The sequence below is a fragment of the Anser anser genome, assembly GCF_964211835.1.
Source record: "Anser anser genome assembly, chromosome: 8".
Taxonomy (NCBI): domain Eukaryota; kingdom Metazoa; phylum Chordata; class Aves; order Anseriformes; family Anatidae; genus Anser; species Anser anser.
In genome coordinates, this window is record NC_139728.1 from 26,123,750 (window position 1) to 26,146,810 (window position 23,061).

General features: G+C 40.0%; 2 protein-coding genes across 4 annotated transcripts in view; both read right to left on the minus strand.

Annotated features, from left to right (window-relative positions):
• The window catches only part of CC2D1B (coiled-coil and C2 domain containing 1B), a 31,024-nt gene extending 26,341 nt beyond the window's left edge, over positions 1-4,683 (minus strand). Inside the window, exons 1-3 of one of the 3 annotated variants that reach the window (XM_083847001.1) lie at positions 4,233-4,683; positions 3,627-3,731; positions 606-747 (exon numbers count right to left, since the gene is read on the minus strand). In XM_083847001.1, coding sequence (XP_083703127.1) covers positions 606-747; positions 3,627-3,692 — 208 coding nt within the window. In that variant the 5' untranslated portion in view covers positions 3,693-3,731; positions 4,233-4,683. Of the gene's footprint in view, positions 1-605; positions 748-3,626; positions 3,732-3,985; positions 4,193-4,232 lie in introns of those variants that run through there. The other 2 variants (XM_083847002.1, XM_083847003.1) reach the window with 2 other exon arrangements.
• Positions 4,684-4,817: 134 nt separating this feature from the next.
• Positions 4,818-23,056, minus strand: ORC1 (origin recognition complex subunit 1). The gene is made up of 17 exons (XM_083847004.1): positions 22,911-23,056; positions 21,866-21,970; positions 21,350-21,477; positions 19,777-19,946; positions 18,985-19,360; positions 18,024-18,321; positions 16,640-16,744; positions 16,081-16,282; positions 14,397-14,503; positions 13,503-13,604; positions 12,850-13,021; positions 11,079-11,186; positions 10,178-10,327; positions 8,791-8,910; positions 7,409-7,575; positions 6,452-6,539; positions 4,818-5,426 (listed from the first exon to the last, which is right to left on the minus strand). The coding sequence occupies exons 2-17, from the start codon at positions 21,952-21,954 to the stop codon at positions 5,232-5,234; spliced, it is 2,577 nt and encodes an 858-aa protein (XP_083703130.1). The 5' UTR covers positions 21,955-21,970; positions 22,911-23,056; the 3' UTR covers positions 4,818-5,231.
• Positions 23,057-23,061: the final 5 nt, after the last annotated feature.

Below are 23,061 nucleotides of genomic sequence, written 5' to 3' on the forward strand. Positions count from 1 at the left end.
ATCTCGACTTACAGTAGCTCACAGCAATCCTGTAAAACGCTGCACAGCTGTAAGCAAACACTATCAGACATAATTAACAGATTCTTAAAATATTAAGAATGATAATGATTCATTCCAAGAGACACTCTACCCTCACACATAATGCAAGCTACGGAGTTGTCCAAGGAACTCCATCACTTCCAGAACGTCTCTCTTAAAAGCAAGTTCTGTTTTGGTTACAGAATCCAGGTAACTGAAGAATGTAACATAACTCTAAACAAAACCAGAAGAACAAGCAAACAACCCACCTTCCACAAGGAACATCATTTCCATTCTGAATTGATCTAGCACCTTCTACCACTTATGACTTCACATGCTAAATTACGAAGCACATCCTTATTCAGTCATTATTAAATCGGCTAGCCATGTCTATCTCCTATGTTCACACGAACATAGACAAAAAACTCACCCCTTTTTTGCAGTAACAACTTCAGCCTTTCAAAGTAAAGGAAACTGCCTCTATCAGTGACGAAAAAACTTTTTAGATAAAGCAGTGATTTGTAAATAAGTATCTTCAATATATTATTCAGGTCATTAATAAGTGAAATCATGAAACTTTAACTTACTTTTCCCTTTTGGTTTTGCTTTCCCTTCTTTCACCCTTGCTCCTGTGATAGCAGCAAGCTCTGCTTCTAGGTCCCCATCATCCTCACCGTCCTCTGCACCCAGCAGCATCTCTTCAGGATTGAAATCTACAAACAGCCCCAGCTGGAGACAAGGGAAAGAAAAAAAATACAGCAGTGAGAACAGAGATGACGCTCAAAAACATCACACTGCATAGATTAAACATTTCCATGCATTCTGGATGCTGCTCTTTCTTTTTTAGAGCCCACTATCACACCACTTCTATTACCAGAGCAATGCACACAAGTCATATGTAACTCAGCTGAGGTATGTAAATCTTCATAAGCAACAAATACTCCCTCTAGAATGCTACATAACCAATGATTTCTAAAAATAAAGCCTATCTAACAGTTTGACACAACAAGGTAAAACAAAATGTCTGTTATACTGAGCCTCATTAAGCAGATATCATCAAGGAAGCTAAGGGTAGTTCCGGTAACAGCTAAGCTAAAAAATATTTAATCATTGCTCACATAATACAGGTCTGACGTGTGCACCACAGAGACTTCTCCCTTATCTCTTGGAAGAAGCTATATTTACATATACAGAACTGTTCTCTATTTCTCATTACCTCTGTGTGTAAATCATAAACACAAGGAAAGCGCACGCAGACAGAAACCTGGCCAACCCAGCAATGCCTACACTATGCTGGAAGAGATCACTACAGCTAAGTGACAGCACCTCAGGGAAGATTATTATTAACAGCGTTCAGAATTTGACAGAGTAGTGGCGGTTCTCTCTCAATTTTGGCAAAATATGCCAAAGGATACAAATATCCGAGAAACCTCTGAGGTCGCAATCTGAAAGATATTCTTCTTAAATGCCATTTTGACATGAATTTTGTATCACTGATGGAGAAACCAGCCAAACCTGGAATAAGTGTTTTTTATGCAAAATACACTAAGCATTATATATATATATAAATATGAATTAACTGAATCCCATTCATCCTGTGAGGTAGGTGGATCACATTTCCTCAGATTTTTTCAGAGCACAAGCCTCTTTCGGCTTATTGGTCTTCACATGGCCAAGCAGGCAGCAGCTCAGCCCCTCTCAAGCAGAGGAATAAAAAACCAGTTATTATCGCAAGGGTTAACAGCCTCCCCCTGCCTTGGAGGATCTGAAGTGCTGCCAGAAGTTGAAGCTGGCTGTCAGTTTATCAACTAGCGTGAATCAGTAATGACAACCGTCAGAACTGCGGTGCCGGTGGCTACTGCCCTGAAATATTTTGTTGCTCTCTTTGAAGCCTTGTATAATCCCGAAAGAGAAGACGAAACACAGCTGAGAAATACTGACTCCAAGAATCAGGAAGAACGTTCAAAACCAGCAGCTACTTGTTGCCTAGCCATGATCCTGCCCTTGACATTCTGTAAGGCACTGAGCGGATCAGCTGGCCACCCCCTGCCTTCTTCCATCTTCTGTAAAAGAAAACTAACATTTGTAGCTTTGTGTAGAATGGAAAGAAGGGCTAGACAAGATTTAATTAGGAAAGGTTTATTAAAGGCGATCTGAAGATTCAAGTTCTATAGAACGCACACGCGTACCTTTCATCAACGTGCAAAATGAACCAGGAGCTGCTGTGACCTGTCTGTTACTACGCAGTAAGTGTAGCGAGTGTAATCATGAAGAAAAGAACAGGCTCTGACTTTCTCAATCGGTTCAGCAAGGCACTTTTCCAACTAAGTTAGTGTATGAACTGCAAAGTTTTGGTTTTACTTCTTTTTTCTGTTATATCAAGCATTTGTTTAGTATTAACATGCAGCTCAAAAAAAGATTAAATTCATTTGCAAGTGAACAAACCATTAGCATATTCAAGAAAACGACCCTCCAAGCTATAAATAAGAAGGGACAAATAGCTAACCATACAGCATTAGAAATTAGCAAAATATTAGTTAGATCCTTTACTTTTTTTTTTTTTGTTTCCTTTTTTAGGGAGGGTGAAAGACGTTTTTCCCTTTTACATTTTCTTATATATTACTATTCCAACTGAGAACTACAAGTTTTTGTATCAAAGCAATGCTGACGTTACAGACCTCTAACAGAACCATTCTGCCTCTTGTATAGGATACCTGGTTCCTGGGAAGTCATCGACAAGGAATATCTTACCTATTTTTTCCAGGCTATTATCCCATTCCAATCTCTTCTCATATTTCCCTATTTTTCTATCAGCTATTTCTTCTCTACAGACTTGCCCCTTTTCCACCTTCAAAGGTTTCTGAACTTCCACTACAGTTCAAACTTACTCTATACATTTAACTGAGCTCTCTTTTTCTTCCATTCCTGTATCTAGAATTTTGCCTTGGTCAGATCTCCATTTTTGACGCTGCTTCCTGACTTCCTACACCTCCTAACTATTAACTAAATCATGCCTCCCTTCTCCAGACTTCCAAAAGTACATCCAAAGGTAAGGAGCATGAAAAACCAACATACTGACACATCTAAGCTCCCTGAGACTACGTTACAGCTACATGACAGGGGCATAGACAAGCTCATCTGTTACATGAATGACTGTACAGAGAGAAATAAGAAATAACTTGATTTATTGTTACCCCATACATGTCCCTGAATTTGTTGCTAGAGATTCTAGTATTCTTATTTCCGTGTTCTTAGATGTGTAAGAAATACCTCAATATGGTTACTGAATTTGTTATTAAATCTCAATGTAGGTGAAGTAGGAAACTACTGTAAACATGAGTCATGCAGTCTCATGCAAAGATTACAGTGTCACAGCATTGTGGCTTCCTTCCAAGGCCTCCGCTGCTGCATGTCAGATCATTACTTGAAGAACGCGCTAAAGCAGGAAGCCGAAAAACAATCAATACACAATTCAGAAGTTTTCATAGCCCTACAGTATCAGTGCACGGGAGATCCTAGCAGGACAGGAGCGGTAGGAGCTCCCCGAAGAGCAGGCGGCCCCCTCCCTGCCGTACCACCACACCTCCCTGCCCCTTCGCCTTCCTTACCTGCTTTGCAACTGCAGCGCCCTGCCCCTTCGCCTGGGGGCTTTTTTTGTGCCTCCTGCCAAGCATGCTGGCTCCCGAGTCTCGCAGGGCCGCGTTTCTAAGGGACTGAGAGCACAAGGAGCCCACCGTCAGTATCTCAGCACCCGGCTGGCGGCGCGGACCGGGCACGGCCCCCAGCACCGGGGGCACCCCGCAACGCCCCCCGGCCGCGGGCACAGCAGCGCCGCCTTCCCCACCGCTCCCGCCCGGCCCTCCCCGGCCGCTCAGCCCGCGGGAGGCGGCGGGAGGCTGAGCGCCGTGAAATGGCCGCCGCCGAGGGCCCGACCCGCGCCGGGCCGGCCCCGCCGGGCCCCGCTCACCTCCGCCCGGCGCTGCAGCGCGGCCCAGCCCCGCACCGCCCGGCCGCGGCTCCGCCACAGCACAGCGCCTGCGCCGGGGCTCCGGGGGCGGAGCTGCCGGCCCCGTCCCCAGGGCGATAGGAAGGGGACAAAACCCCAAAGCACAGCCCCGGGATCGTTGGGGCTGCTGGGAACCCCTGGCGGTGGGAGTTCTCGTACAACCTGCCCCAGCACGTGGCAGAAGGGGGAGGGATAAGGCTGTGCTAACCAACGCGTTAATAAGGAGCTGTAGCAGTTAGGATACGCGTTGCCATAAAGGAGCCCCTTGGCTTTGCTTCTCCTGCCAAGCACATCCGTGTTCAATGGTTCCTGAAGCTGCTGTGGCAAGGTTTCCCGTCCTCTAAATAAATGGATGCCCTATCTCAGCTCCCCAGCCATCGGAAGCATTATACCCAGCTTCCTTATATGTAACCTTACAACAGGGAGTTCAAGAAGCTTTCTGCCAGCTGCAGCCTCATTCTACCTTTCCTTCACTGAGATCAAACAAGAACAACATTTGGAGCCCATTCCACAGGAGTTTTCAACCTATCTATCTCCAACAGATACCCAGTTTGCTAAACAGCTCCATTATAGAGGTAGCTTTTAAACAGACATGGATTACCTGAGGTTACTTCCTTAAAGCAATCCTCAATACCAAGGCAAGATTGCCATCCAAATAAAGACAAAACAATTGCTAGAATGACCAATTTTTCTTATTTTTACTTTCCTAGTACCAAGCAGTTTCCTTTAGATAGCCAATTTAAATATCCAATCTTGATCGCAAATGGAAAGTTCATTTTCATTACAGGTGTAATAGAATTTTAGGCACATTTTAATCATGTGTTTTATACTCTACAGCATTCAATGAGGGAAATAAATACATCATAATGCCACAAATGACACTGCTGGTCTCAACAACAAAAAAAAAGCTCCTTAGTGATTAAGCTCGTTAGTAGTGATGCAAGTAATCAATTTCAATTTGTAAACCTCAGCTGAAAGGGGACCACTTACCAGCACATAAAAATTTCCTTAAAACAGTTAGTTTGATTTCAAATATTTAAAATGCTTCAAAGCACGTTCTTTATTGTACAAAAGGTGCTTGGATACATCAAGCAAAAATATTTAGAAAAATACATTCCACTATTTCCATGTTATCAACACTTAAAAAAATTAAAATAGATGATATTTAAAACATTTATACAAATATAAAAATAAAATCTCTATTGCCTTATTCATCCTTGAGCGCATACATGACATCATCCTGGCTGATATTTAGTCGCACACGCATGTGGAGATACTTATTACTGGACTCCACCAGCAAGAGCCTGCAGGCACCAAGCCTTGAACAAATCGCCATGATTTCCGACACCGTGGGGCTCTGCATGCCCTCCATTCTACACAATGATATGTGCTGATGATAGACCTATAAAAAAAAAAAAGGAAGATGTAATTCATGCTTAACTCCTGCTGCAATATAGTAGGCCAAGGTGAAAAAGGGAAGTTTCCCTCCACATCTATGAAAAACTCGTTTCAGTCTATAGTCTTACAGACTGCGAAGACCCACAAACAGCTCAGAAAGGCACGACACACCTTTAAAGGCAGAAGAATGCACCTGTCACTGATCATGCAGACTAGAAAACCTCTAACAGGAACTGGCTTTTCTATTTAGAAAGAGCAGAACAAAACCCCTTTTGGTGTTAGAGAAAAACTAAGGAAAAAAGATAAAAGATCAGTCTAACAAAATATTCTTTAAGTTTCAAGAATTGATTGCATCAATGCAATCAACTGACACACGTGTTCAGGAAGAAGGGACAGAAAACTTAATTGTAGTTCTTACTTACAAACCTGTAGAACCAGATACCGCTAACATTTTATGTAAATATACAGTTCTACGTTATTATTATTATTTAAGTATTAACATTTAGCTTCCATACTGTAAAACATGAAATGGCCTCTGTACGTGGCTCTGCTGGCATATTTTACAGGCCTACTAAAAAAAATTTGAAGCTACTAGTGATATATCTGCCTCCACTGAGAAAGAGGGAGATGCAGAAATTGGAATTAACTTTGAGGTTTCCTCCCTGAACTATGTTACCTGGTATTGCCAGGTTACTATTTATTTCTTCCTTTATGAAACATGTTAGGTAAAGGCACACTATTTTCAGATAAAGATTAAAACATTTCATGAGCCAGACCACTGGTACTATTAACATAAGAGCAGGTGTTCCAATGACAAGTATTTAGTCTCACTGAAAACAAGGGGAACATCAGTTATGCTTTACAAGTGGCCTGGACAACCATGTCCCAGTTTACCTTCCTACATGTCTTCCATCAAATTCTAGGAATAAAAATCCCAGATATTTTAACATTTATGCATTTGCCTGACAGTTTTGAGTATTCCCCTCCCTTAAAAACAAAACGAAAAAACAACATGAAACACTAACATACCTGTTGAACTGTTGCCTCCTCAACTCCTGCCCTGCGAAACTCTGCTAAAATTGCTTTCAAAAAGATCTGTTCGTGCAATGAGGCATTCCTGAATATCCAAACAAAAGGGACAAAAGTTAGTCTGCCAAGTTAAGAACTTATGAATCCTTAGGAAGATGTCTGGAAGGGAAATTGCCTGGTAACAATATTTAAACACAGGGTGTTTCTCTATTTGAGAGGGAAAAAATGCAAGACATTCCATTTATGTCCACTAGCCAATATTACATCTTGCAGCTCTGGCACCACAGAACACTGCGTTTCACTCTACCTCTTTCACTATCTGAAGGAGACATTTCATTCCATACAGTATGTAAAGCTTAATGGCTCAATTAAAATGCCATGCAAAGTTTGATCATTGTACAGATCCTTGTTTCTTACAAGCACTTGTATTAGGAATAACATGAGACAACTATTAATGTGGTAAACCCTCATGAATTAAAGAACTGCGTAATGCCACGATGTTGTATATGTGCTGTGCTGGCAGAACAAGTCTGTAGATTCTTTAATAATTACAACCCCCCTGCTGAGAATGGCAGAATCCACACCAGACATCATACCTGTTCCGCAGTGTGTTATGGTCAATTTACATTTATTAATGACCTATTCACATTTTTCAGACCCAATGTACAGTAAGCAAGGACATCTGGGAAATTTCAAAATCCCTGATTCAGACACTGAAGCATCCTGTACAACTTTCAACAAGCAATCTCTATGTCTTGGTTTCCCATATTTCATTCCTATTTTGTATCTCTCTTCTAGCTGTGCTGCGAGCTGTGTTTTTTAAATCATATTTTAACAAAGCATGATGCATCACATACACCACCCAAAGGGGATAAAAGGGCAGACTGAAGGTTCTGTGGAAATCAGTAGTGAAAATGACACAAATAGCAAAGAAACGCCTCTAAGAAATGTTTTTACCTGATCGCATTTATATATGGTGATGAAAACATTTCATCTATGGCTTCTGTTACATGGGCCATCCTGACTATTTCAGGGGTACTCTTTTGGCTAGCAAACTCACAGATCTCAGTGGCCCTTCTGCAGATATCAAGGCAACGCCTTGCATCGCCAGACAATGCTGCTACCTGAAAGTAAACATGACAGGTTTGTAGCAATATTTTCTACAAGTTGAGAAAAACGTTTAGCAAGAATCAACAGACCACAACAAACAAACAAAACCGGAGAGTATTGCTAATGTGGACTATGTAAATAAACCCAGATTTGAAAAAAGTCTTATTGATCAAAACCAAACAAAAGCAACCTCCCTACCCCGCCCTGATGTAGTAATCACAAATTTGAGACTCAACTTGGTTTTATAACCATGGAAGTCAAAGATTTAAATAATAGTAATCAGGAAATTCAATATGAGCAGTTTAACTGAGCACCAAAAGTTTTCAGAAACATTATAAAATTGAGACAATTGGAGATGACCACAATCCATGTTCATGTAGAAAGAAGATGAGAAACAACTCAGTTTTTCCATATATAAGGGAATATTTTTTAGGAGTACATGACTTCTTAAAATAGGTCTCAAAGAAACACCTGGGATAGTGAATTTACACTTAGAAATGCCTGAAGAATATTGAGTATCCAAAGTTTCTGAAACAAAATACTTCTGAAAATCCCACTTATGGCTTACAATTTTTAATAAAGTTACGAATGTTCACTAGATATAGGGCTGGCCTGTTTTCCCCAGTAGAAACTCATAACTTATGGAATTCCTAAAACCCTTCTGGAACCAAGAATGAAAAACCCTATAGAAAAATCTGATTACGAGTTATTGTTTGTGTAGATTCTCTGAAGAAAAATTGTACTAGAAGAACACTGCAGGTTAGTCTGCAAATTCATCACTATTATTCATAAAAACAGTGGTTTCTTCACAACAAAAACAAATGCTGTTTACTTTGACCTATTTATGAGAATTCTGTTTTTAATCCTAAAGCAATGTTTTGCAGAAAGAGTTTGAGTATACTGTTTTGTAGATAGTCTAACATATCATTTTAATGCATTTTAACATATGCTAACATAAGACATGGGATAATGCATACATCTCCCATTTGAGAAGCTACTGATCCCTAAGGCATTATTTTTTCTACAGAGCACATAGACTGAAAATAGAACATATTACACTGAGGCCTTAAACATCTTGAGAAAGAAAAAAAAAAAATCAATATAGGTATTTTTTAGCATGCCTGTATGTTACTTTTTTTAGCCCAACTACTGTTACAAAGTTCTCCCTCAGTGACTCCCCATACTCTTTACCTAGCACAACACACAGAACACATTTGCACTGTCTTTACCTTTCTGGAAACTAGCTGAATTGCATCCTCTTCAAATGCCTTCACACTGTTCAGTCTAGATGAAATAATTTGCTGTAACTGTTTATAGGTGTAAGGCTGAAAGGACATTCTGGTGAGGCCCTACAGAAAACAATACAATACAGTGAGCACAACCTGTATAGTTAGTAGCTTTAATTTCTCTGGTGGGACCACTCTCTCTTTCACATCCTTCTTCTCCTAGCTCTGATAAGCTTTAATCATTTCTTCTGCTTCCTATTTGTGAAATACAAGTGCACATCCATAAATAAAACAGACTGAGTGAAGATCTGTGGTCAGACCACCTCCCCAGTAGGCCTGAGGAGCAAGTGCCGCTTGCTATTAGAATTCAAATTTCTCTTACAAAACAAATCAAAGCCACCCAGTCACAAGAATCTTTTGATTACACTGTTTACACTTGGTTTTTAAATATAGTAACAGTAGAAACTATGAAAAAAATATCCATCTCTCCTTTAGCATATCTGTACATATGTATACGGGCAACTATTGACTTCACATTAGCCCTGCTAGTCAGCAACCAGCCTAGAATTAAAAGTCATCTTCTGGCTCAAGCTAATAAATCAAGCTCATTTCAGATGAGAAGACCAATCAATGACTGTTACAGATGGTACACTGCCTTTCAGTAAGAGGAGGTAAACTTGTACATTCTAAAATTTTGCATTCCTTATGCAGAAATCCTCTCTTAGGTCTATCTAGACTCTCAGATCTTCAGCTGGTCTGCAGGTTTAGTGGGTGGGAGAACAATTCAGTTACTGTGCAACTGTTTTTGAGTCACAGAAGGATGGAAGCACAAAGCACTGTTTTTGCAAATCACTTTTTACAGCAGTGTTGAAACAATGACCTAGGAAAATATATAAAACGTGTAGAGTGGTAAAGCATCCAATTTTCTGTCCACAGGTATCCAAAGAAAATCTACCATCTGATGATGGCAAATGGACAAGTAATTAAGTGCCTGGAATGGAAAGGGAAAGAGGAAGGGAAAACAGAAAGAAATTTCTCTGAACTCTAGCGTAAGCAGCTTCACCATGAGGCATGGCATTTGATTATCCAAATACTAATATGTTTAAAAAGACAGCTGCATTCTTTTTCTTAATTCATTCTTACAAGAACAGAGTGTTCTTACACAGCATAACATCTGATTAGTGAGCTGGCTCCTGTACTTACTTTGCTAAGATTAATATGTTCATCATCTGCCCACTAGAGAGAAGGGGGTATTAAAAAAGCATTAACTTCTGTATATAAAATTATGTATAACCCACCCTACCCTTCTCCCATATTACTTTTGACTACATACAGTATTTAATCAGTTCTTATTTTCTAGCATAGCAACAAAACTGTTAAGAGGACATACCAGCCTGCTAGCTACTCTGTTCATCATTATTCTCTCTGGCAAGTCCATGGTGTTAGCAATGGCCAAGATGATTAACTTGGAGTGCTTTTGAGTTGGCCAGTCAAATAAATTGTACATCACATTCTGTTTTCGGGTCCACAGAAGATCAAGCTGAGGAGAGAAAAAGAGAGAAAAAAAATTTGACTGAAAAAGGATGGCCTTGTATTTACAATACTTGATGGGGGTGTGAGAGAGCTAGTTCTGCCACAGAACACTTCTTATGTGATACTGAACAAGCTGTCTGTTGTGTCTCCTTTATTCATCTATTAATAGGACTGCATTTTCTGAATTAGGGCTCTGATCTCTTGGAAAAGCACAGTCCCAATAGATGTTTGAACAGTATTCATCGCAGTATTAAGCTAGAATTTTTAAACACTACTGTAATATTAATATTACAACTAACAAGATTAAAACACCTTTCATGCAAGGACCTGAATCAACTTACAGAAAAAAATAAATGCACGTTTGCTTGTTACTGAATAAAGCACGTTAAAAGTTTCAAAATCGGATATTTCATTGTGAATGTTCTCACTGGAGAAGGCAGCAGCTTCCTGACAAAACAGATTCTAAAGAGCTGAATTCTATGGTACTTAGGACTTGACAGAACCACTCATTCCATGACTTAGACCAAAACAAAACAAAAAAACAACAACATGAAAACCAAGGAGAGAACAACTTTGGCAATAGGATGAGGATGCCTGCCTATTTACATTCAGTTTCCAAATAAGACTGTCTTCTCTCCAAAGTCTACTCGTTTTAGGCCATATATGATATACTCTAAATACATACACTTTTTCCATCCTCCAAAACCTTTTTTTCTTATGATACCTTAGGAAAGAGAATGAAGGATTCCTTGTCTCACCTCATCTACTATGAGCACTGTGGTCTTCCTCTTTGGTCCAGGCGTACAGAACAGTTTTGCCAACAGCGTTGCAGCATGGGTTGCTGTCACCTTCTGACCTGTCAGTAGCTGGACAAGGATTAAACAATGCTGCAGGTTAAACTTCTGATTTCCATGGTTTTGGTGTGATTAACTTTTACTTGATTACAACTTTTCTCTAACACTGAAGAACAACCATATGTTTGGTCACCCCCCAACTGCCCATGGAATTATTAACATTTTTAAGTGTGGTTGTGAAAAGACACTTAGCTCTACCAAAAACAAAAAGAACAAACTCAAAAGAAAACAAAAAAAGAAAGGCCATTAGAATTTCCTACAATTTGTGTTAAATATAAAGATTCACCTAACATATGTCAAAGTTCTCTCTGAACAGAAAACACCTGCCAAAAATCGAAGCCAGTTGACAAGAACAGCCTGACTTCAGCAAACTTGGATGCACATTAAAATATTAATGTATCATCAGCAAGACCTAAACTAAATAATTTAGTCAACTCTAAGCTAGGAAAATACCTTCAGCAAGAACTGCTTCTGCAATAAGCACCGTGTCAAAACAGATAAGCTGACTGTATGTTACCTCTTCCCTTGCAGCTCCAAAGGCACACAGAAATTAAAGCATGACAAGTCAAAGTTATACTGCATATGCTGAATCAGTTGTTCAACATATCTCAGAATCAAGCCATAAAATGAAATGGAGATTGTACATGAAGAGTTTATTTGCTCTCCAGAACAGCAGCTTCCCTTTTAAAGTACTGACTGGAGATTTCATGATTAAACACCCTGAAGCACAACAATAATATATACTTGTTTCATGTTTCCAATTCAATCAAGACCAGTCTGAATCAGTTATACCAAGCAGTTTCCAGAGGATTCTGATTCTACAGCTCTGGAACTGGTCATCCAGTATCTCAGAGTTCAGTTTGTTTTGGTGGAATTGGCACACTTACTGTACCCAGGCATTTAACTTCCTCACTTCCATCTGTCCAGGCCTTTGTGTTGCTTTTCCCTTCGTTATAAGCTTTCCTAAGAAAGTGACATAACTGCAGTAATGGGGCACAAGTTTCTAAGGAAAGGGACTGGATGCTTCAAGAAACACATTTCATTTCCAGATCACTGGCCTAAAGGTAGTCTAGCCTACCAAAGGTCTTGCTGCAGTTACTCTCTAATTGGCATCTTAATCCATTCCTCAGAAGGGTAACTCACACCTGGATAAGCACTAGCCGTAGTCCCAGGTGAGATACTGCAGACTGGTTTGTCATAAACATTTGGAATACAGTATGGTTGACAGAGGTGGTTTTTCTTTCACTGGATTGCTGTGACAGACTGATTTCAGTTAAGACCGTCTTAAGTAATTACTCTTACACTGACTTTCAGAGTTGTCAACTCAGTAACTTTCTAAATATGTGTACAGAAAAAGCTATAGAAGGGTAAATATAAAAAGAATCTAGTTTAGATTTATTATTATTTAAACCTGAGTGAATGTTATAAATCAGGCTATTTCCCAGCCAATGCCCTTAGGCAGCTGGAAGCGAGACAGTTCACAAAGCTGGGCACAGCCTTAAGCAAATCATTTTTAACCTGCTCTCAGATAAAAGCATATAGTCTCTCAGAGAGACTACTTCAGAAGTATTGATTGTTAATTGTTTTGAATCCTGAAACACATCGAGGATCTGATGGTAAAGTATAGGATTTCCTTTGTTTCAAAGCAGGGCGCCACTGAACAGGCTTTGCTTACCTCTAGTATCTGCACATAAGCTTGGTGAGGGTCAGTCAGCTTCATGCCATTGATCTCTATGAACTCGAATGCTGGGACATCATCATTTTCTGCAGCTTGCTGAAGACAGCGAATCACTTCGTGAACAGTTGCAGTTTTACCTGTTCCAGGCACTCCAGAAATATACATGCACCTACAGAAGAAGAACACCTTTTTAGCAGTCTGAGCAAAATTGTGACAAGAAGCTGGAATTCCTGGGCTCTGAGACCACCCTTGAATATTATTCCCTCTCTGTCACTTCAGGCAATTCCCTGTATACCAGTTAGTTTATTTGCAAACTAGGGCATGCCACACATTGGAAGATCATGAGAATTTTTATAATTACTGAAGCAACTAACAGTCTAAAATACTTTATAAATGTTAATTGATCTCTTAAAAAAAGACTTTCCCAGATGTTTAAAATTGACTAGGTATTTGTCTTAAATTTGCATCTGTAAAATAACGGAGCCTACATTAGTTATATGCACAACCTAATTAAGTAGAATAAAAAAGTAGGAAAACCTCAACTAAGAACTTTATTTCAGTCAAACAAGGATATACTTTTAAATAAAAGCAGTGTAGATTGACTGCTATTATGCCACAGGTAGAAGTTAAAGCCTCAGCAACAAACTCACCCTCCTGTACCATCAATAAGTTTGCTTTCCACAAAGTTATAGATATCCTGGAATTCTTCTTCACGACAGGGCAGAGATTTGGGGATAGCAGAAACATGCAGCCTTTTGACAAATAAATAAAAAAAATTAAAATTAGAGGTCCAAAAATTGCATTTTCACAGTTCTACCTGAAGGGCCCACTGGGGAAAAACAAATAGCCACCCTCCTCCCCCTTTTACAGTTGCATGTAGCTTTTCAAATCTGTCTTACATACTTTAAGTCTGAATACCAATGTCAAGTATCCAAGAAGAAATAGTCTAGTCTCTCTATAGTTTTTAAGCTTTTAGATTAAGAAGGCTGAATGATCATCTTTGTAAGCAACCACCGTTAAATACACAATAAAGATCTAGCTGTTGTAATTCACAAAAAAAATAACTCAAGGTAGACTAGGGATAAAAAGGGACAATAGCGTATAGGAAGCGGTGAAAAAGCTGAAACTCAGTTTGAAATCCTGTACACATTTTTTTCCACTATGTGAGGACTTAGGCACATATGAAGAAGTTTTTTCCCCACTCATCGAGAGGAGCTAAATATTGTACCTTTACAGTCTACAGGAGAGGATCCTTGTTTTTCTAATGTTACACAGAATAAAGACAGATACCTAATTCTGAAGGACTTAACATCGACTGATTACAATAATTTGAAATTGTAAAAGTAGTACTGTAGCTACTACTCGTACTTGTAACCGTAGTATTGTATTGGAAATTCATAAATGCTCTTCTGGTATCAAAACACTAAGCATTTTTTCCAAATTTATTCAATCTAGTAAAAGTTGGCATTTCCTTATTTCAGCACAGCCTACAGCTCTGCATGCCTGAAACAAAACTATTATTTCTTCCCTTCAGCAAACATTACCTTAATCTGGCTTCTTCTAGCATACTGGCTGGTTTCTGTGCTGCATGGCTGCGTCTGGGAATTTCAGGAGTTGCATTCCGGGGTGTCTTCGGTGTTCCTGGTAAAGGCTGCAGAGAAAATTAGAACCTCAAACAGATTTGCTAGATACAAGAATTTCTGCTGGAGCCCAATCATTCATACAAGTTTCCAAAACAATACTGATGCATAACAACTACCTGGGGATGGCAAAGTAGGAAATGAAAAGAGAAACAGTCCTTAAAAAGGGAATTTCCACATAAGCCTCACAGTCTTTTTCTTCCTTGAGTGAAAAAAGAAACTGGGAGGGGAATGGTGACACAGACAACTTTAAAATTCTTCAGCCAGTTACAAGGTAAAGTTCTTTATATTTTTCTGAAGTCCCACGTTACAAAGTGGTCTGGATTTTAAGAAACAGCAAGCAAATAGGAACTGATCAATCTGAATTTCATTGTCCAAAGAAAAAAGCCATGCAACATCTGAAATATTCTTCCTTATTGTGCTTACAGGTTCTAGTTATCCTAGGGTTTCTGCGTTAGACATTTCATAAACAGAGAAAAAATTAGCCATTGGCAGTATGTGCCTGACTGAGGTGCTGAAGAGCGTTAACAAGTCAGGCCTAAGATCCATCAAACCTGGAGTCTCATCCCAGGGATTTCCCTCCCCAGTGGCTGTAACACTACGAGACATTGCTGGCCATGCTATCTTTGGTGTGGCCATGAACCCTGTAGAGCATCCCTCCTGTGTTGGCAGCATCAGCACATTGGGAAGCCTCCAAGAATTGGGACAGCACGAAGTTGGGTTTATGGCTTACTGCTGTATGTAGAGATTGTGCTGAATAAAGACTACACAGAAACTGCACTAAAGTGTCTCCGTGTGCAGTTTACAGTAAGAGTCAAAATGTTGGCTATAAATGGATGCTTAGAGAACAGTAAGAACAGGACAAGAATATATTTCAGCCTTCAGCTATTTTGACTTCATAGGATTTCATGCAATGGATGTAGTTTCTTTAGCAACCACCCCCATGGATCATTCTTGGGTACTTCCACGGTCTCTCACTGAACCCAGATAAATTTCTTACAGTAACAATATCGCTTGCCCAAGAGCTGCACAGGTCTAACTACTCACTGAATAATTAATTACTCTTGTTTTGATCACAATTCCTACTAGGTTTGAGAGCCTGTAGAGAAAACAGTCAGTTTCTGCTCAACTCTTCTGCCACTCATGACTTCAGAGACTTACTGTTATCTCCTCCCACACTGTCTCACTTTTAAGCTCACAATTCACATACTGCTCTCAATTGTTACCCATGTAGAATCAAATCCATCCATCTCATCATCTTTCCTGCCTTTCTCTGATTTTTTTTTTTTTTTTTTTTTTTGAGAATAAGGGCTAAGAATAGGGCATCAATCACTGGTCAGCTCCAGCCTAATCCAACATTTTCTCTTAGGCTGACGTTTTCTGATCAACATTGTCACAACATTCATGATATGCAAGTACTGCATTTTCATAAATGTGCTGAAGCTCTTATGAATCAGCTACTGTTTCAATTCAAAACTATGGGATTCAGATACTTAACTTTGGTACAACGGTATTGAGCATTCCAACAACTGCCTTAGAAATAATAAAAACAACCTTTTAAAATGTCAACAGCTACAAGGAACCTTACAGTTTTCTTCAGGGTCTTGGCAGGAGTGTGAACTGAAGGCTTCCTTGAAGATTTTGGGGTGCTGAATATTCTGCCTGCTTTAGTTTTCTTTTCCGGTGTACAAAACACATCGTTATCTTCTTCCTCGCTACTTGAAGAGTACAATCCATCTGAGCTAGACAGAAAATCCTCTTCCTGGCTTGAGTCTATCATATTTAATAAGCTATAAGAAACAGAAATGGCATGAGTTTTTAAAAGACTATATGCACTTCTACTCGCTACAGAGTTTCATTTGATACATTTTCAGCTTTTCCTGTAGTTGCCATAATCAGCAAGTCAACATGCTCTCCACTTGAGCTGTTAAGTTTTTCCATAGCTACTTAATAGAGTGGTTTAAAGGAAGTCAGTTTTCTGATGAACACTGAGTCAGCTTAACATTTCTGAATACAAGACAGTTTTCACTCTGCAATTAAGCTTATTTCTGTAATCATTTGCATTTCAATATTATGCTATACAAACTCTCAAGGCTTCAGGCTATCAAAAGCAACCTGAACAAGATATCATGGAAGCGAAAGTTTACCTGATTTGCTGTGCAATGCGAGCACTTGTCTTCTGTGCACATGCTCTACGAGAACGAGGGGTGACTACAGGGCTCAGACTACCCAGCTCCTGAAGGCCAGTTAAGCTGTAAAGAAAGAACACAAAGCTACTTGTATTTCCTCTTTGCATCACCCTTGTAAAGATGGAGAGAAGGCCTTTCAAACTTCAGGCACGGTTGTGTTGGAGTGACAGCCAGAACAAACTCATTACAGTTGTTATAGACTGGACATGGCGTGGACACTGGCAGCATAGTTTGCCCTCATTGGCACTTGCTTCAACACATCTTTGCCCAGAAAAAACAAACATTTACATTCATGGTCTACATTAGAAAGATTTCCTATTAAAGAATAAGTGCTGCCATGTCTGTTCTCCTTCAGAGTCAATTTATCTATTTGAGTTTTGAGATTCCTTCACTGTCAGCTTAGGCACTTGATCCTTACTGTTGAAACATTTCACTGCTATTGGTTTTCCTATTAGTAATTCATCTTGTTGTGTGCTTTGAACATATGCTTTAATTATTTGTAGACATAAAAAAAAAGAATCTGAGAACTGCCTACAAATGCCACTGAAATGCCTTTACCTTAAGAAGTGAAGTAGCGATAGTTTTTATGCTATATATAATAATTGACAGAGAAGGGGGCGAATCCCTCAAGTGTTGCACCCATAAATTTACTATTTGAAAAGAAGAACCTCACTGGTTTATGGCTTCATGCGTCGTTTTATGTAAGGATGTTTGATCCATTCTCCCCCTGCCCCAGCTTAATTCCATTTTTAAAGATTGAAGATATACTTGCACAATAATTACGCTTTGATTTCTTTTCTAAAAAGTAGTATGAAAGTATACACGTAATTATCATGTGAACTCTTATGAGGCAATCACAGCTCTTCCTACAGTCTGGCACATCTCAATAGTTGTCACAGATAAGGCACATCTGAGCTTGTACCACATACATACAGGGACTGCAGGGAAACAGACTTTTATCCAGGCTGCTGAATACAAACCTCAATGATCAATTATGCTTCAATTCTTTTTCATATCCCTTTCATCATCCTACCATTCCCAATCCTCTCTGTTCTTCTCACTGGGAGCTGCTTGTGCCCAGTTCTAACATCAGCTCTTCTTACAACCTTCCCCAATCATCCATTCACTTCCAAGTAACACACTTGCTTTAACTTCACCACAGCACGTTTGTAGCTATTTAGGCTATCCCCCACTCTCTCACTGATCTTAGCAGACAATGTGTGGGACACAAAGGCACTTTGCCTGCTTTTCTCTCCAGAGCTCTTTCTTAAGTGTGCTATTTCTAAGTAATTCTCTTAAAGATATTACATACAAAAATAATTATGAAAATGCTATCACTTACCACATAGTGTCATCTTTAATATTAAGATTCTTGGCTTTTTCGTTAGATTTTTGGACGTTACTATAGGGGGATAATCGTATTGTATCACTAAACCTCTGCCGGTGCTCTGCAGCATCACCCACTGAATTTGAGTCATCATCAGCACAAGGTATTTTTGGCGGCGAGCCCAGAATTCCTGTGAATTTCACTTTTCGTTTAGCAGCTGATGGTTCTAACATTACTATAGTATCACAGTCATCATCCAAAAGCTCCAAAACATCACAGTCCAGGAGCTTGCTTTTAGGAAATTTTGTGGGACCTAGGAATCAAGAGCAAAATAAACTTTTGTCAGGCTGTACTATGGATGGCTTCATTAACTTTCAGAAGACATAGTATGACTGGCTTGGTGGCTGTCGTTTAAATGATAAGTGATGGCATTAAGCTTCAGGGACAAAGAAAATCACACTGGAAGGCATGCATTCCCTCTCCAAAGACGACAAAAAAGTACTACAGACTTATTTTTCCATTTCCTAACTCTCTCCATCACTTACAACTTTACTTAGGCTTCAGTTTGAATATATAATGTGTTACAAAAGGCCAAATGTGCTTGCTCAGCCAGCCCAGTTACCTTCTAGCATACCATTAGCCAGAAGATTAAGGAAATAAAAAAAAAAAGGGAGACATTACAATGTCAAATTAGTCTGACTGGTAGCATTTCAGAAAACAAACACTTTAATTTAGACTTACGAGTTACAAATAAAACATTTGCAACAGCAATTGAACGTAAGCATTATAGTTGCTTGAAATAATGGACATATAAGACAAAGAACTGCTGCTGCCGCCAAACACATGGGCTAACCCCAAAGCTTAAATAAAGTAGCTAAAAATACAGTATTGCCACTGCTTAGACTACCCAAAAATGAAGAGGCACGAAACACGCTACATTCAAAACCAAATGGACAGAAAATTGCCATATACATACTGTTTAACTGTAGCTTCTTCCTTGCTGTTGGAGTTTTGGTGCCATTAGCCACTCTTTGCGAATATCTCTCCTTAGACAGGGAGGACTTGGAAGCAGAATGTTTTGATTCTATTTCTACCTCGACATTTTTTGTTTTCATGACACTCCGCGCAACCTTCTTGGTCTCTTTTTTCATGGAGGAAATGATGTCCAAAGGAACAAAAGAGTTCAAAGAGTTTGGGATGCCATCTCCCTTCTTGTTAGCGTCTTTCAGCTTAGAGAACGTGTCAGTGGACAAAGCCTTAAAGCACTTCCCATCCCAAGACTGTTTCACGTAGAAAATTTTTTCCTTGTTTAACGTAATGGGTAGTTCCTCCTTTGGATGTAGTGGTATGACCTGCAAAAGGAGAAAATACCAACACGCACACCTTAACATTTCCTGTTAACTTAGCATTCAACTATTTTCTATTTACATATTTTATTATTGGAACTCGTGCTATCTTTCATTACAGAAGGCAACGCCTTCAGTCTAGGTATGCTTAGCCTAGCATAACTTTCCTGTACTACCGGCCTCCCATCACATCATTTCGCTCCATGCAATCCTCTAAATGAGCTGGCTGCCAGCAACCAAAGTCATTTTGGGATGGACGAAGGAACATTAACAGTTTTGAACTATCCTATAAAACTGCATTAGCATACAAATACACATCACACGTTTGGGAAGGAGTAAAGTAGCTGCATTGTTATGTTATGCTTTCCAAATTGTTGTGGTTTCTTTCTTCCCTGTAGGTATAGATGGGCAGCTGTACATACCAGAACACTTTCAATAATCGTCTCCACAGCTATGTCATTGTCGTAGCCAGAAACCTGATCAAAAAATACTTCTTGGGGAGAAACCTCTCTTTTAAGCAGTTTCCGTTTATTCTGAGGTATCTCTGTAATATGAGAGAACCACTGCACGACTGCGTGTTTCTGCTGAGCGCCTATAACAATGAAAAGAAGCCAGTGAACACTCAATTTTGCTGCATCACGAATAGTTATTACCTCAATGACTTCTGCAGAAATATTGGACAAGACACTTCACATACACGTAATGAAAGGCAGTGTTCTTCCCTAAGAACTTTTAGTTTAGACAGGACCGAAAAAACAGGATGGAAGGTATTACAGCTGTCTTTTTCCAGTTGGTCAAGATAGGAGAGAAATTGGCTCAAGTTTGCACAGAGTCAATACCAAAATTAGGAACTGACTTCAGGTCTCTGAAGTCTGAGTTGAGGCTTTCAAGGCTTAAGGTAATACCTGCACAGAGTCTCGGAACACAGAACACCTGCAGACCAACGAACCCACCAGCTCACTGTCACAAATTAAGAAGGTTCCTTATTTGCATGCATGTGTTCTAGCTGGACTCCAGTAACTGAAGGCAGTGACATAAAAGGAGAACTGAGAAATTTCAGAACATTATTTGTTATTTCAGTGTTATTTTAGAAATAAACCAGGAACATTTGTTTGCTGCCTTAAAAAAAAAAATCAGATAATCCTGCTGTGAAATATACAGAAGTCTGAATAAACACTATGAACAGATTCAATGTGGATAGATTAAAAAAAACCTTTTGAACATATTACAATTGAGTATGCTCCTCTCTACATGTTAAGGAGTTCATCTTTGATTAAAACACAGCTACATATATTTAATTTGTCAAAGATGCAGAAATTCATGAAAAGAATATTCAGTTATGCTACAATAAATGTGCATTAGTACATATGTATCACTCCAGTTTATTTATGTTTAAAAGAGTAAAGAATTTAAAAAACTACAAATTACCACCACAGCCCAAAACAAACAACAAAAGCTGTTCAAAGAAATCAGACATAGCTAATGTACAGTTTCTCATTCAGACAAACTTTGTGCTGCCTACCTGCCATGGTTCATTTGTTCATACCTCCCTCTATCTATAAATAAGTAGTTCTACAGGGGACAGAAGTAATGAGCCCCATTTATTCAGCCTTGTACCTTATGTCCCTGGTGTCTAATAAGATGCAAGTACCAGGGCTGTAGCATTGTTGCTCTGTTTGAATTTTCCAATCTCTAAATAAAGCATAAGCTCACACTGTCTTCCTCAAGGACCATTTCTCTTAAAGTAAACAACTAAGCGAAAGATTTTGCCTTTTAATGCCTTTCAACCCTGTGTTTAACTATCCAATTTAGTTGAAATTAGCTACTAGCCGCAAACATTTGTGGAGTATGTGCATATAGATGCAGTGATTACCAAAACCTAGTTTCCTTCATAACTTTGGCCAGCAATGCTTTTAATGCTACCTACATTTCCGTGATACAAGCGTCTTTAAGATTTCTCAGCTAGGAGGTAACTTTTTTTTAATTATTTCTTACCATCTTCATAGAAATCCAGGAGCTGTGCCACAAAAGGCTGATCTGCATTCTCCCCTTCTATTAAAACAAAGTCGCCAAGCTGTATACATTTTTCTGTTCTGCTTCTTTCTGATTTTATAATGATCCCCCTAGAAAGTGACACGCAGATTAGCAGGACTTCACATCCTTTATAATTCACATATCATTAAAGCTGATCACCTGCCAGCCTTATAGCTAGTTATGGCCCACTTACAAAGGCTAAAATTAATTTTCCCTACTAAAAATCACATAGATTTTAAATAGTTAATACTTATTCACAAGTTTAATTAAATGCTTGTTTAAACATTATACAATTTACAAATCAAGAGCTTTGTGACAACTTTTTGTTATTTCCGTAAAGTGTTGTGACACAGTATGGCAAGACCACTACTCCTTAGTGATATTCCTCCTGCCACGGTAAACTTAATGATGTCAAAAAGTTAAAGAAACCTGCACCGTTCAAGTTCCCCCGAGAAACCAGAAATAAATGTTATTTACTTGTACTGCAAAGTCCTCAGTTTTCTGTCTGAGTTTGTAGGCTTTCCATACCAGGAGTAAATAATTTTGTTCTGTTGCTGGGTGTTCATGATTCCCAAGGAAAAGCTAAAATAAATAAACAAACAGTTTTTGCTTATTATTTAAAAATAAAAGCAGAGAAAGACCCAGGATTGCCGGATTGCTAGACATGCAATAAGTTCTTTTAGTGAATACGAAGAATCTGACACAGATCAGTTGATGCACAGAAACCTACCATAGCTCACATCTACGGACACCACTCCCTCAAGGAAAGAGGAAAAAAGGAAGGTTTTTGGTAGCGGATTGTCCTTTAACTCTGTTTTTTCACATCCAGCATTTGATTAACACATCTGACAAACAAGTGAATCCCTTGACACCGGCTTGCTCACTTGTTTACAGAGCAAGTTACCAGGACTGATGTCTTCTGTTTTGCCTGCTATCAAAATTCTCCCAAACACTGGAGGCTAAGATGCAGCCTTACTGCCATCTCCCCGAGCTCTATCTCCCCCATCTCCTTCTCTGAAGGCAGCTTCAGCTCCCAGCAGCACAGCCCTCGCCCAGCAGCACTGGGACGTTCAATTGCCAGACTTTCAACCCCAGCCCGGCTGCAGCCCCTCAGCGCCCATCACCACAAGGGCCCCAGCCCGCCAAGGGCCATTTTAACGCTGCTTTTCAGCCGGCTCCCTGAGGCCGGGCGGGTGAAACGGCCACGAACGTTTCGCTTTTGCTTTTTTTCCTAAATAAGAAATTTCCCTTCGGAAACGGACCGCTTGCCTCAGGAAAACTCAAACCGACGACGGCTAAGGGCGCTCCCTCAGCGAGCCCCGGTGCCTCACAAGGAGCCCTACCCCCTGAGGGAGCCTTTCTACCTCAGCGAGGCCCCCAGTTCCCTCACAGGGAGCCCCCCCCACCCCACCCCCGGCTCCCTCAGCTCCGTGCTGCGGGAAGGGGCCATAACGGCCGTGAGGGATCGCCCCCACAGAGCCCCCCCCCCGCCCGCTCCCCTCAGGCCCGGGGCCGCGCTCACCGCTCCCCTCAGCGACCCCCGCGCGCGCAGCGGCAGCAGCGCGAGCTCCGGGCGGCGCCGCGACGAAACTTCCCGCCAAAGCGCGCACGGGGACGTAGGGGGCGGGTGGAGGAGGAGGAGGAGAAGGAGGAGGAGCTCCGCCATACTTGTA